This window comes from Lingula anatina, chromosome 7, assembly GCF_051362555.1.
Source record: "Lingula anatina isolate TDL-2025a chromosome 7, LinAna3.0, whole genome shotgun sequence".
In the NCBI taxonomy this organism is placed as follows: domain Eukaryota; kingdom Metazoa; phylum Brachiopoda; class Lingulata; order Lingulida; family Lingulidae; genus Lingula; species Lingula anatina.
The window spans coordinates 14,867,917-14,879,557 of record NC_141773.1 but is presented as its reverse complement, the minus strand read 5'-3'; the positions used below and the strand labels follow the sequence as shown (position 1 = coordinate 14,879,557).

At 36.7% G+C, this 11,641-nt stretch overlaps 2 protein-coding genes across 4 annotated transcripts; one reads left to right on the top strand and one right to left on the bottom strand.

Moving 5' to 3' along the window:
- Positions 1-503: 503 nt before the first annotated feature.
- Positions 504-5,944, bottom strand: LOC106169318 (phosphatidylglycerophosphatase and protein-tyrosine phosphatase 1). Of its 2 annotated transcripts, none has more exons than XM_013548737.3 (5): positions 5,685-5,944; positions 3,136-3,320; positions 2,801-2,881; positions 2,175-2,357; positions 504-1,759 (listed from the first exon to the last, which is right to left on the bottom strand). In XM_013548737.3, the coding sequence occupies exons 2-5, from the start codon at positions 3,280-3,282 to the stop codon at positions 1,640-1,642; spliced, it is 531 nt and encodes a 176-aa protein (XP_013404191.2). In that variant the 5' UTR covers positions 3,283-3,320; positions 5,685-5,944; the 3' UTR covers positions 504-1,639. The 2 variants fall into 2 exon arrangements, with proteins under 2 accessions (XP_013404191.2, XP_023932343.2); XM_024076575.2 differs by lacking the exon at positions 5,685-5,944 and adding an exon at positions 3,579-3,931.
- Positions 5,945-5,996: 52 nt separating this feature from the next.
- LOC106170435 (electron transfer flavoprotein subunit beta-like) lies at positions 5,997-11,251 on the top strand. Of its 2 annotated transcripts, none has more exons than XM_087017769.1 (7): positions 5,997-6,185; positions 6,617-6,775; positions 8,482-8,640; positions 8,930-8,992; positions 9,315-9,473; positions 10,047-10,226; positions 10,662-11,251. In XM_087017769.1, the coding sequence occupies exons 1-6, from the start codon at positions 6,132-6,134 to the stop codon at positions 10,215-10,217; spliced, it is 765 nt and encodes a 254-aa protein (XP_086873895.1). In that variant the 5' UTR covers positions 5,997-6,131; the 3' UTR covers positions 10,218-10,226; positions 10,662-11,251. The 2 variants fall into 2 exon arrangements, with proteins under 2 accessions (XP_086873895.1, XP_086873896.1); XM_087017770.1 differs by having other exon boundaries at positions 10,644-11,251.
- Positions 11,252-11,641: the final 390 nt, after the last annotated feature.

The window sequence follows — 11,641 nt, the reverse complement described above, 5'->3', positions numbered from 1 at the left end:
CATACGTTTATGGCTATACATGTACAGTAACCAAAGTACGTTTTCTTGCGTTGTTGCCGCCATATAGAGTATATTAGTCTAATTATATGGGTTTTCATCAAGGGGGTTGAACTTACAAGTCGAAATAACGTTGAATCAAAAGATGCAATTGACATTTTGTCTTTTTTACAAACACTGCACAGTCCTTCGAAAATTGTACGCACAATTCCCGACCAAAAACAAAATTTAGCAGAATTTTAAACGCAAACCTAAGTAACATTTACCATGGGATGTCCACGCAGTACCCGTATCTTCCTTTTCGTGGGAGGCAGGATTCACGGCCGCCATAACCTCTACGATTTTGCCAAGATGAAATTTCCGACATTTGAATTAATTCGTAAGCCTGCAGGAGGTAGCAATATCGCATATATCATGATATGGACATCAGATTATAAACATGCATGGGTTTGGTTTGTTTTGAAACCTTATATTTTTCTTATCATTAAGTAAAATTAAGGAAAATAGATACTGTAATACTTTTAATAATTTGAAAGTAATCAAATTTACTACCACACATTGCAAACAAAATGCCGATAAATGGTTTTAGTTCTCATTTCAAATAGTATTTAGAAATATATGAAACTTGTCCCTCTCAGTTTTCAGATCCAGTGTCCATTTAATATCCTCTATAAAAATAAATAAATATAATAAATGTCCTCTCTACGAGTGCAATAGAAAGGGTTTTTTTTTCAAGAAACTACTAACCACACGAGAACTTTAACACAACCTAGTAGGTTGATAAATTAACTTTCATTTCGCGACACCCTGAGAAATCACTCACTCATCCTAGCTTGCACTTGTGAAGTTTCTGAGCTAATCCATGGAAATTGGTAATCATTTGATTTCACTGCTCTTAAAGGTTTTCACATTCAGTGTTACTTGGTATTACTTGATTACTGCACTAGTACAATTATCAGAATTAAATAATTATTATGCACACTGTCACCAGATGTCTCTGGTGTGTAAGATAAAACGACCCATAGGCAGGGGGAGGGGGGGGGGCGTGATCTAATGGTAAGAAAATTTCCATTCAAAATAAATAAAAAAAATTTATAAGGGTGCTATGGCATTTTTCATGTTGGCTCAACAATGGATGTCACAAGGTTCACTTTTTCATAAAAAAACACACACACCCCTGAAATTGTTGGCTACAGGGCTCAATAATAACCGACCGGATGGCCTTGTGGTTAGAGTGTCTGCCTCCAGAGTGGGAGGACGAGGGTTCAAAACCTCTCCGGGGACTTACCAGTCCTTTATAAACGGTACCTGCTGTCTCCCCGCTTGGCAAGGGGTTGAAGCAGGGGCCTGGTCAGGCAGTGCAGAAATGATATGTTAGCTCTGAGCACCTAATATGGCAGCCAAGCTGTATCCTCCTCTGGGAGGTGAGAGCGTCTACAGAGTGCGCCAGTGAAAAAAAAATGACCAGGCTTCTCTGACATGAATAAAAATTTCATTTAAATAAATAAATAAATAAATTACATATTTGTATAACTTCAACCTTCAGGTTGCGATTTTCCAATAAAGATTATTATATATTATTATTATTATTATTATACAATAAACTACAATAAACTTGAAATTCTACAAGTGCCACGTGAATTTAGTCTGAGAGAGTTTGCTGAAAAGTCCTGAGTACTTCATAGTGAGACGGAAGGATCATGACATGAGGCCTTTTGTCTTTGATGAAACTTACAGCTTCTTCGGGACTCCAGTTGTGGACCTGAAGTTTAATATGAATAAATCATCATAAAAAAAGAAAAATAAATACATGACAGAATAAATAAAGAGTAAAATTAACATAAATATCAAATATTATATTAAATTAAAACATGTTTTGTCCAATTACAACCGACTTTGAAATCATTAAAAAAAAAAAAAAAAAAAAAAATCCTCAAAAATCAGATATCATTTTGATTCTGAATCATTTGTTACTTGATATGTGAACAAGACTTTTTCTAGAAAGCCATCCAGCCATCATTTTAGTGGTCACAGGGCTCAAAAGAGAGCCCATATTTTTGAAGATCACTATGAAATTTTTTGGGAATCGCAGTATATTTGTAGTTGGATTCCCTGTACTCCAAACCCTGGGGAAACCCCTGCACGTGAAGTATTAATCTTCCAAGTGAAGATTTTACCTTCATGAGATAACAAGCCACCAGAGTTGCACTCCGTGACCTCCCAGCCTTGCAGTGCACATACACACTTCCCTCAGGTGTATCCAGAATAAAATTCACACCTTTGGTCAAGTCCTGCACAGAAGGTGGGGTCAGGTCGGTGGTACTGAGGCGTAGCTGCTCCACCCCTAACTTTTGCCATCCCTGCACCACAAGAAATAGTAGGGAATTACATGCAATTCAGTGTAGGTCATGCCATTCCCCTAACATAAACTGTACTATGGATCAACAAATGTATCTACATGTCAACATTAATTGAGACTCTAGAAAAATACTCGTGTGTTGTCATCAAATGTTCCATATAAAATTGTAAAGTAATTATCAAAATGGAATTCCGTCCTGTTCCAAAATCTTAAAAGACCTTTATGGTTGTGCTTTTACATATATATGTATACTTTATTATCTATCTCTTTGGATTTTAAATAATTTGAAATGTTTGTCACTGTTTACCAGATATGCTGTGGAATGACTTACAATTATTATTAAAATAATCATTCTTATTATCATCATCACTAATATTATTTTTATTAATAATTTTTAGCATATTTCTTCATTTCATTTTTTCTTTTGCTTTTTTTAATTATTACCTTGGAACTATTGCAGAGGTACCTCGTTTCATAGTTTTCATTCATTGTTATCACTCTTTTCACATCTTCTTCTTCTACAAGCTGAAAAAGAAAACTTTCAGCCCTGAAATTTAGTTTCAGTAACTCTAGTTGTTTAAAGGGACCTTTGACATCTACAATGAATGTTATTAACATGCATATGGTTAACATTTAATGTTTTAGAATTTCAAAATAAGTTTCAGAGAGAGAGAGAGAGGGAGGGAGATTATTTCTCTACAATTTTACAATTTGAATACTGTATGTATCAATAACTTTTAGAGAGAGCTAGGGGGGAAAGAGAGAGAAAGACTTCTCACCCTCTCTGACATGCGTTTAAATGGCAATGCTCCCAGTAGGACACGGCTGTCTATTCTGTCGTACCACCTCCGTGATGTTACTTTCTCCATCACCACATTATACAGAAGAGTGGGGTAGAACGCTGCCCTGGCTAGCGCTCCTGACATCTTGCCAGTATACAGGTGACCTGCATAGGGCTGAGGGTCTGGAAATGTAAAAAGATAAATGAAAACAGGAAATACTAGTGAGAGAGTAACCTTGACTTTTGCCTGTGTTTTCAGCCTTGTCCAGGTAAGATCCCACACCAGGTTGTGTTGGAAACTCTTAAGGCTGTATGTGACCTCACTTCAACAAGGTTGTAACGAAACTGAAGGTCCGTGTAACAGAAAGTCCGCCCTCCATATAGTTATAATGGTTAGGGTTAGTCTGGCATAAGTGGGTCAAAATCTAGGGCGAGGCTTACCTGTGCAAATGAATGGGAAGCGGACACTCTGTTATGGGGGATTTCCTGTCACGTTACACCGGTGTTGGCATTGAGGAAAACTTCAAAAGAAGATACAGCAAAGTCTGACGTCACTTTGGCGTGACTTCCCTTCATGAATCATGAAGTTGGCTACATTCTTGCCTCCTCCCTACCCCCATTGATAGGGACAGTCGGGCTGACGTCACGCGCCTTAGCAACCGGCATCTGGGGTAAAACAAATCGGGCAACATGGCGGATCGCATTGACTTCTATGTAAAAGTTGGCAGACTTTGTCCGAAGATATCATACTTCACAGTGCCTGACCACTTGTGTCAGTGAGGATGAGATATTTACTTGGTCGATTTCTTTTACAGGCCTTTGTAATTAGCCGCTGCACACCTGGTTAAGAGATAAAATCGGCCCTAATATAACTGCCGATCGTTATCTGTGATCGGGAATTTTACAGCAGAAGATTTTGAAAAGGCAGTGCTTGACCTTTTGTGTCTGGCGGGTTGAATCATTTACCTGGACTATTGAGTTAGCAGGCCTTTGTAATAAGCTACTGTTTAACTTGTTACGGGATAAAATTGGTCTTAACTGCATACGCAAATGTCCACCCTAAGTATATACATGCACATAAGTTGGTGAAATAGGAATGGCTTCTTAGAACGTGGATCGTAAGAAAGGCCTGGAAAATGTGCAACACTGAGAAGTTATTAGAATAAAATTTCCACAAATTGTGATTAAATCACCTGCTGCTGCAATAGCCAGGGGAACGGGAAAGGGGCAATGTCATCGGTCCCATGGCCTCTTTGGTCTGTATACAGTACATGTATATTAATGCAAGCCTGGAAGGACAGCTTAAACAGTTGCTTGCTAACTTTTTGGAAGAGAAGACACGTGGTGTTTCCTGTATTGATATTGGCAGCTATGCGTCTATGAGTGTTTTCAATCTTATTGTGCACTTTTCTGGTACGAAAATTGGCGAAATATCATGGAATACAGAACGCTGAGTTTCAAAACGTACAAGGTTAAAATTAAATTGAATAACAAACACGGTAATAACGCTGTATGTTATTTTACCAGTTAAGGTCGCTTTATTTATGGCAACTTTTTTATTTTACTTGATAACTTGAAGATTTAGACATTAACTCAAAGAATTGTCAATATATATACGTACATATTTTCTTATCTTTTAACTCAATTAACTTACAGCAAAAAAGTTCGACGTTATAGTCCATTAATTTTAACTAAAAGAATTGATATACAGTCACACATGCCAAAACAAGATGCAATCTCAATTTCTTGTAAATACTACTTATTAATTCTTGTAACAAATGACAAACATAAATACCAAACAAGGTTCAATGACTTTTTCCTTATCTATAATAAAATGAACTATACACACATACACAAATCTCGTAGTGCATGTATAGCTATGACCAAATCTTGCCAACAATCCCGTCTTTAGTCACGTTTGCACAACCTATAGCCTGCAACAGTCGTTTATTTTTCCGTTGATCTTTGAAATTTAACAAATCCCATTAGATTTTATGTTGATAGTGTCACCTGGTACACAGCAAGCTTCCACCATTTAACTTTTGTACGTGCCTGAGAGTTAAACGGTACCTGTGCAATTCAGTAGGCCTGCAAAATCTACACGTATGTGTCAGCAATATGTAACGTCAACAGTCATTAGTACGATTGAAATCTTCTTTGATAATATCAGTTGCTTCCATATGGTTTTCTTTTCAAAGAGATGTGAATATTATGCTCATCCAGGTAAGCAAATGAGTCTTTGTAATCTACCACTGTAAGATCACAGATAACGATCGGCAGTTATAAGGCCGATTTTATCTCTTAACCAGGTGTGCAGCGGCTATTTACAAAAGCCTGTAAAGGAAATCGACCAGGTTAATAACTCATCCTCACTGACACAAGTGGACAGGACCTGTGAAGTATGATATCTTCGGACAAAGTCTGCCAACTTTTACATAGACGTCAGTGCGATCCGCCATGTTGCCCGATTTGTTTTACCCCAGATGCCGGTTGCTAAGGTCAAGTGCCCGGATGACCGACTGTCCCTATACCTTAATTAATACATACCGATACTGGGCCACCTGGTAGTGGTATGTGCAAACTGTAGTAAGTAGTACAAACGTCAATGGCAATGGAAACAGAAAACGCGTTACTTTACTGGTGGTAGGATTCCCGTGCGTTCTTGTTTGATCAGTGGTCTTTGTGGAACGACTTGAGCCCGATCTTTTTATTGGTATTTTTCGTGAGGAATAACTAAGGCCAAAGATAACAATTAAATTTTAGTAACATTTCAAGATCCTGGCGTCAACTTCAGCGCGCATCCATCTTGAAAAGTCCCGTATGAGTGTCAAGGATGTCTGTATTTTCAGCCTATTTTTACCCCCTCATCTCATTTTGATAATTATGTCACAACATTTCTATTGTAAAACTACCTGTGTACACATTTGAAGAGGTATTGTAGGAGAAAACTAAATAACGTCGAAAGGCCATCAAGGTCATTTGAATGGTGTCAAGATGGCGTTGAGAATTCTGGTGGGATGCAAGCGAGTGATAGACTACGCTGTCAAGGTAGTTTAGGTCTAAGTGAAGCAGAGCGTTTCTGTGGAAATAATCGTTTTATTCCACGGGAAACATAACCGTATGCCTCGGTGCCTATTTTTATCAATTTATATCTGAAACGGCCGAATGTAACGACACAGAGTTAACTTGAACCAGTTGTAACCAGTCGCATTCGGCTTGCTGTAAAGGCTTTTCTATACCTGTCTTTACCTAAGTACATTTGCCCTGTTTTGCTTTTGATGGATCGCTTTACTTTTAATTGAAATACTCTACTGTTAGCTCATAAAGCACAGCCGACATCCTGTTCAAGCCCAATTTCACCTTATTTTCACATTTTGATGTGAATTACACAATTAACAATGTGCGTGTACTAGTAAGAAGCAAATTGTGAATAATGACTATGTATCATAATCATATCATTCTGTAATAATTTCCCCCAGGTTCGTGTGAAGCCAGATAAGATGGGCGTGGTGACAGAGGGTGTGAAGCACAGTATGAACCCCTTTGATGAGATAGCAGTTGAGGAAGCAGTGAGGATGAAGGAGAAGAAGTTAGCCAGCGAGATCATAGCTGTATCTTGTGGACCTCAGCAATGTCAGGTAAACTGTGAGGTGGTGGGTCTGCTTCACTGGACACCAGACTCTGACCTAACATTGATTTATATTATGATATTCAGTGTTTCCCCTGGCTTTCAAGCTCTGCGAGGTGGTAGGCAGTCTGCGATCCCAGCAATACTAGGGGGGTCCGGGGGCATGCCCCCCCGGAAAAATTTTTAAATCGAGGTGCAATTTGGTGCATTTTAGGGTATTTAGAACTGATTTTTTTTACATTTTATGTGGCACTGAATTGTCTTGTTTTAGGAGTAAATTCAGTAATGACATAACAAAGGTTTGGACAAAATTTATTTTCCAGTCTGTGCATTCACTCAGTTTAGTCCTTTTCAGTTTATAGAACATACTCTTTCAAAAAAAAAAAGTTAACTACTTTAATACTTACAAGAAACGAGAAAAAGGGCTTACTACATTGAATTATTTTTAAATTGACCAAAAAGTTGATAAAATATGTTGTTTTTACCGTTTTCACATTCTTGTGAAAGTAACTGGTCAATTGACTTTGCGTGTGGGAGCGCTTCATCCTAATATAAAACTGCCGCAAAAAGTTCTCTATCTTGTCGTTCAGCACAAAGCGACTCCCGCTACTAGTTATACGTAGTTTGAGATGTAATTTATAATCAACAACTTCAAACACCGTTAAATGAATTCTTCGGAATTAAAGAGATGAAAATCACACTTATCATCAATTTTAGTTCTTCGTTTATTCATTTATATGGTTCTATTCAGTCATGGAAATTCATATTCAATGCATAGGTTTCCACGCGAAATACTGACGTGACCCAGTTTTACAACGCTACTGCTTTCACAAAACTCACCCGTAAATCAATAGAAAATCTTCTCCAAGTTTATAAAATCAACGAAGTCCACTTTATTTGCTCCTTTTTTATCAGTGAATATTCGTAAACTATAAAAACAAACAACAGGCGGTCTGAATTTCGGAACATGAAGTGATAGAGAAAGTTTATTCTTGACACGTGATTAAATGGTGTCAAGAACAGTAGCCTCGTTTCGCTTTGTCTCTTGTACTTCAAATAAGGCACAGAACTGCGAAAACGAGGCACTCACAGGGAGATAGTAACTGCTGGTTATTTTAGGCATACGCGCATGCGTATTTCCGTTACTACTAAATCAAGTGCCCAGAAGCATGGGATTACGTATGTAAACAGAAAATGCCATATTTGCTTAGAAATAAATATAATTTTCAGTTAGCATGAGTGAAAATATACTTTGTTGTTCCATATAGCCCAGCGAGGCGGTGCTTTTGACAAATTTCAGAGAGGCGCTTGCAAATATCAGCGAGGCGGGCGCCTCGCTCATTTAAGTGCAGGGGAAACACTGATATTAATAGATATTCTAAGAAATCGCATGTGATTGTTTGCAAATGTTCCACGACCAGGTTTTTTTTTTTTTTTTGCAATGCTGGTTTTACTAAATATATAAATATCATAAAAATGCAAAAAGCACAGTTTACTTGAAGAAAACTGAATACAGTCCAGTCACAACCATGCAAACAAGTCACTCTGTTATTAATTCAAAATGAACTTTCAAACACTCAAAGTGCTTACGTTGATCACATTTGGTACTTAAATGTTTCTCTTTAATATGGTAAACATTTTGCATACTTTGTTAGATTATATTATAGTTTTGTGGGCAAATCCTTATTGTCATTCTGGTCATTGTCCTTATTTAAGGAGACACTTAGGACAGCTCTAGCCATGGGGCTGGACAGGGGCATACATGTGGAGATCAGTGGCAAGGATTACGAGACTTTACAGCCATTCCATGTGTCTAAAATACTGGCCAAGATAGCAGAAGAAGAGAAAGTGGATATTATCTTCTTAGGAAAACAGGTCATGCTCACTTAAATACAGTATATTATGGTGATTTAAATGTTAATTAATGGAACTTTTTGTTTGAAGGTTTTTTTCCCTCTGTGTAAAAACTGTTTTCAGTAGCAGTCTAGGTGTGACAACAGAGAATATTGTCGAAGAAGAGAAAAACAGAAATTGTTGAGCAAAATCCATAATTTAAAACCTTAATGTTAGACATCGAGTTTTAATGAAAGACATTATGCATAGTAAATGATATATTTAATTAAAAATACCAACCTTTTTTATGTTTTTGTCTGTTTGTCTCCAGGCTATTGACGACGACTGCAATCAGACAGGACAGATGACAGCAGCGCTATTAGACTGGCCACAGGTATGTGTTGACACACCTTACCTGCACTTATACATATAAATCAGTTGTCTGTACCTTGCTCCTAAGACTTTTCTATAAATGTTGACTTTGTTGAAAAGGTTTGGGGGGAGTCTTCAGCTATGTACTGGTCGAACAAAATCTTCAATGGGTAATGTTGTGGGGATAAGAATGTAGCCTTTGTCTTCTCATTTTAAATGTAAACATTAATGTTATTTATTAAAGATCGAGATCACTTTTTAAGTAAAACATTTTAGTAATATATTTTACTAGGTATCACAACAAAATTTTATTTGAAGTACACAGAATTTATTTTCAATTACAGGCAACTTTTGCATCGAAAATAGAAAAAAATAATGGCGATCTAACGGTTACCAGGGAAATAGATGGGGGTCTGGAGACCATCAATGTAAAGCTTCCCTGTGTAATTACCTCTGATCTACGCCTCAATGAACCAAGATATGCAACTCTTCCAAATATTATGGTGAGTTTATAATAAAAATCACCCTCAATCTAACAGATAAAGTGATGTTAGTGTTTGTAAGGCGAAGTCACTGTCTTTTGATTGAATATCCTCGATAATATTAAAATGATCTGCTTTGGTCATTTTGTTCAGTATAATGTGCAGTATAAAGGCCTGTCTTGTGTGTTTTAAAAATGGCGATCAAGAGTTAAAATGAAATAAATTTTTTCTACTTTTCATTTATCAGAATTTCACATTTGTCATTTTCATCTACATTTTAATAATTTTAAAGAAATGGCGTAAGTTTTATTTTGCATGATCAATTTTGATGTGGGCTGTAGAAAATGAAAGTGTTTTTACAACAAGCCTACCATTTAATGTTTCTTCTGGATGAATCATTTTACAGAGGAGGGTTTGAATTATCAGAATGAGATGGGATGGAACATATTGTTTAGTCCGGGACTGTATTGCAGGAAAAGTAGTTTGACTTAAGAAATCTTGACAAACTGTGAGCCATTTTGGAAGATTACCCAGTAGTTTTGTTAGTTTTTCATTTAGGCTAATCTTTTCTTCTCACTTCTCTCCAAACCCCAGAAAGCCAAGAAGAAACCAATAGCCAAAAAATCCCCGGCAGATCTTGGGGTGGACGTCTCACCCCGGCAGGAGGTCTTAAGTGTAGAGGACCCCCCAGTAAGAGAGGCTGGGTCCATAGTACAAGATGTAGATGAATTGGTGAGCAAGCTTAAGGCAGCAGGAGTAGTCTAGGTTCAAAGGGTAAGTGTAGGCTTATATAAAATACTTACTTTTGGCAAATAGCCCTTATTTTTGAGATACTGATTTCATTGATTTTCTCAATAAAATGGTGCTGCTGTTGTAAATTTTGCTTTTGCTTGTTTAAATTTTCTGTAATACTCCACTTTGGCTTGTACAGTATAGCATCATGTGATAATAAAATATTATATAGTATCTCTGTTTTAAATAGTTTTTGGGTCCACGGATAAAGTTGGATTTTTCTTGCTAAGCTAGTAGGCTTTAATATGAGTTCAAAACTGTTTTCGTTTGCTCTTTCTCTTTTAATGCAGGCACCTTGCAGGCTGAAGCTTCGTCATCACCCCCCTTCCTCTAAATAAAACAGCTAAAAATGTTTTTTATACTTACAGATTTATCCAGGGAAAATATAACTTATTCTAGTCTTAAAATATTTTTCAGGTAAAAAAAATCGAGAATTAAAAAAAAAAAAAAAGTGAAGAAGAATTCGTGGTTTGATGAGTTTTCCAGCAGATTGATAGCTCAAATTCAGAACACTGTTGGTCATAGAAATCCAAGAACTGAAGAGATGCAGCTTGCCAGATTTCACTTGCCAATTTCTTAATTGGCAGAATACCGAATCAGATGAATATTTCTCTGTCTCATTGGGCTGATATTTACTACTTCAAATCAAATCAGTAGCTTTCAGGAAAGCTGAACTCGTGCACAATCGCCTTAATGTCAATGGGTTTTAAAATGAAATTAAAAATTTTGTAATACTTCAGTCAACATAATAATTACAACTAAAACTCTGAAAGTTCACAAATTTGAGTACTTTTGTTATGACATAAGTTTTGGTAAAAACAGTCAGGAACATATATGAGAAAAGACTTAGGATTTAGAAACATTTTGACAGTTGACAGTAGGGTTCATTTTGTATTTTTCAACATGACAGGCATTTACATATTGCCAGACATAATGAAGTGGTCATTTGTTTTGCAGTATTGATTGAATGAATAAATATTAAAATTATTTATATAAATACTGTAGAAGGAGGTGTTTGTTTACTTGACTGGCAATACCAGCTAGTTCTGTATAGCTACATTGTGGCGTAGACTGGTATTGTGACATTCCCTCTCCTTTCAAGCAGACAGCATATACATGTGTGTATGGATGGTGCCAGCAGATACCACATTAACTTCTTCAGCATAATGAACTTTAAAAGAAATATGGGGGACAGGTGATCAAATTTTTATAAGTTTACAAATTAAACTGATTTTACTAAAAAATGTGCCGATTGTGTGACCCAAAGAGTGGATGGGGAGCTGTTTTTATCACACATGAGGAGGGCATCTACAGTAAAACAAGATCGTGGGGTACACCAAAAAATGTTTTCTAGTGGTGCACAACGTTTTTAGTCCAAAATGGAGTATTTTTCTTAC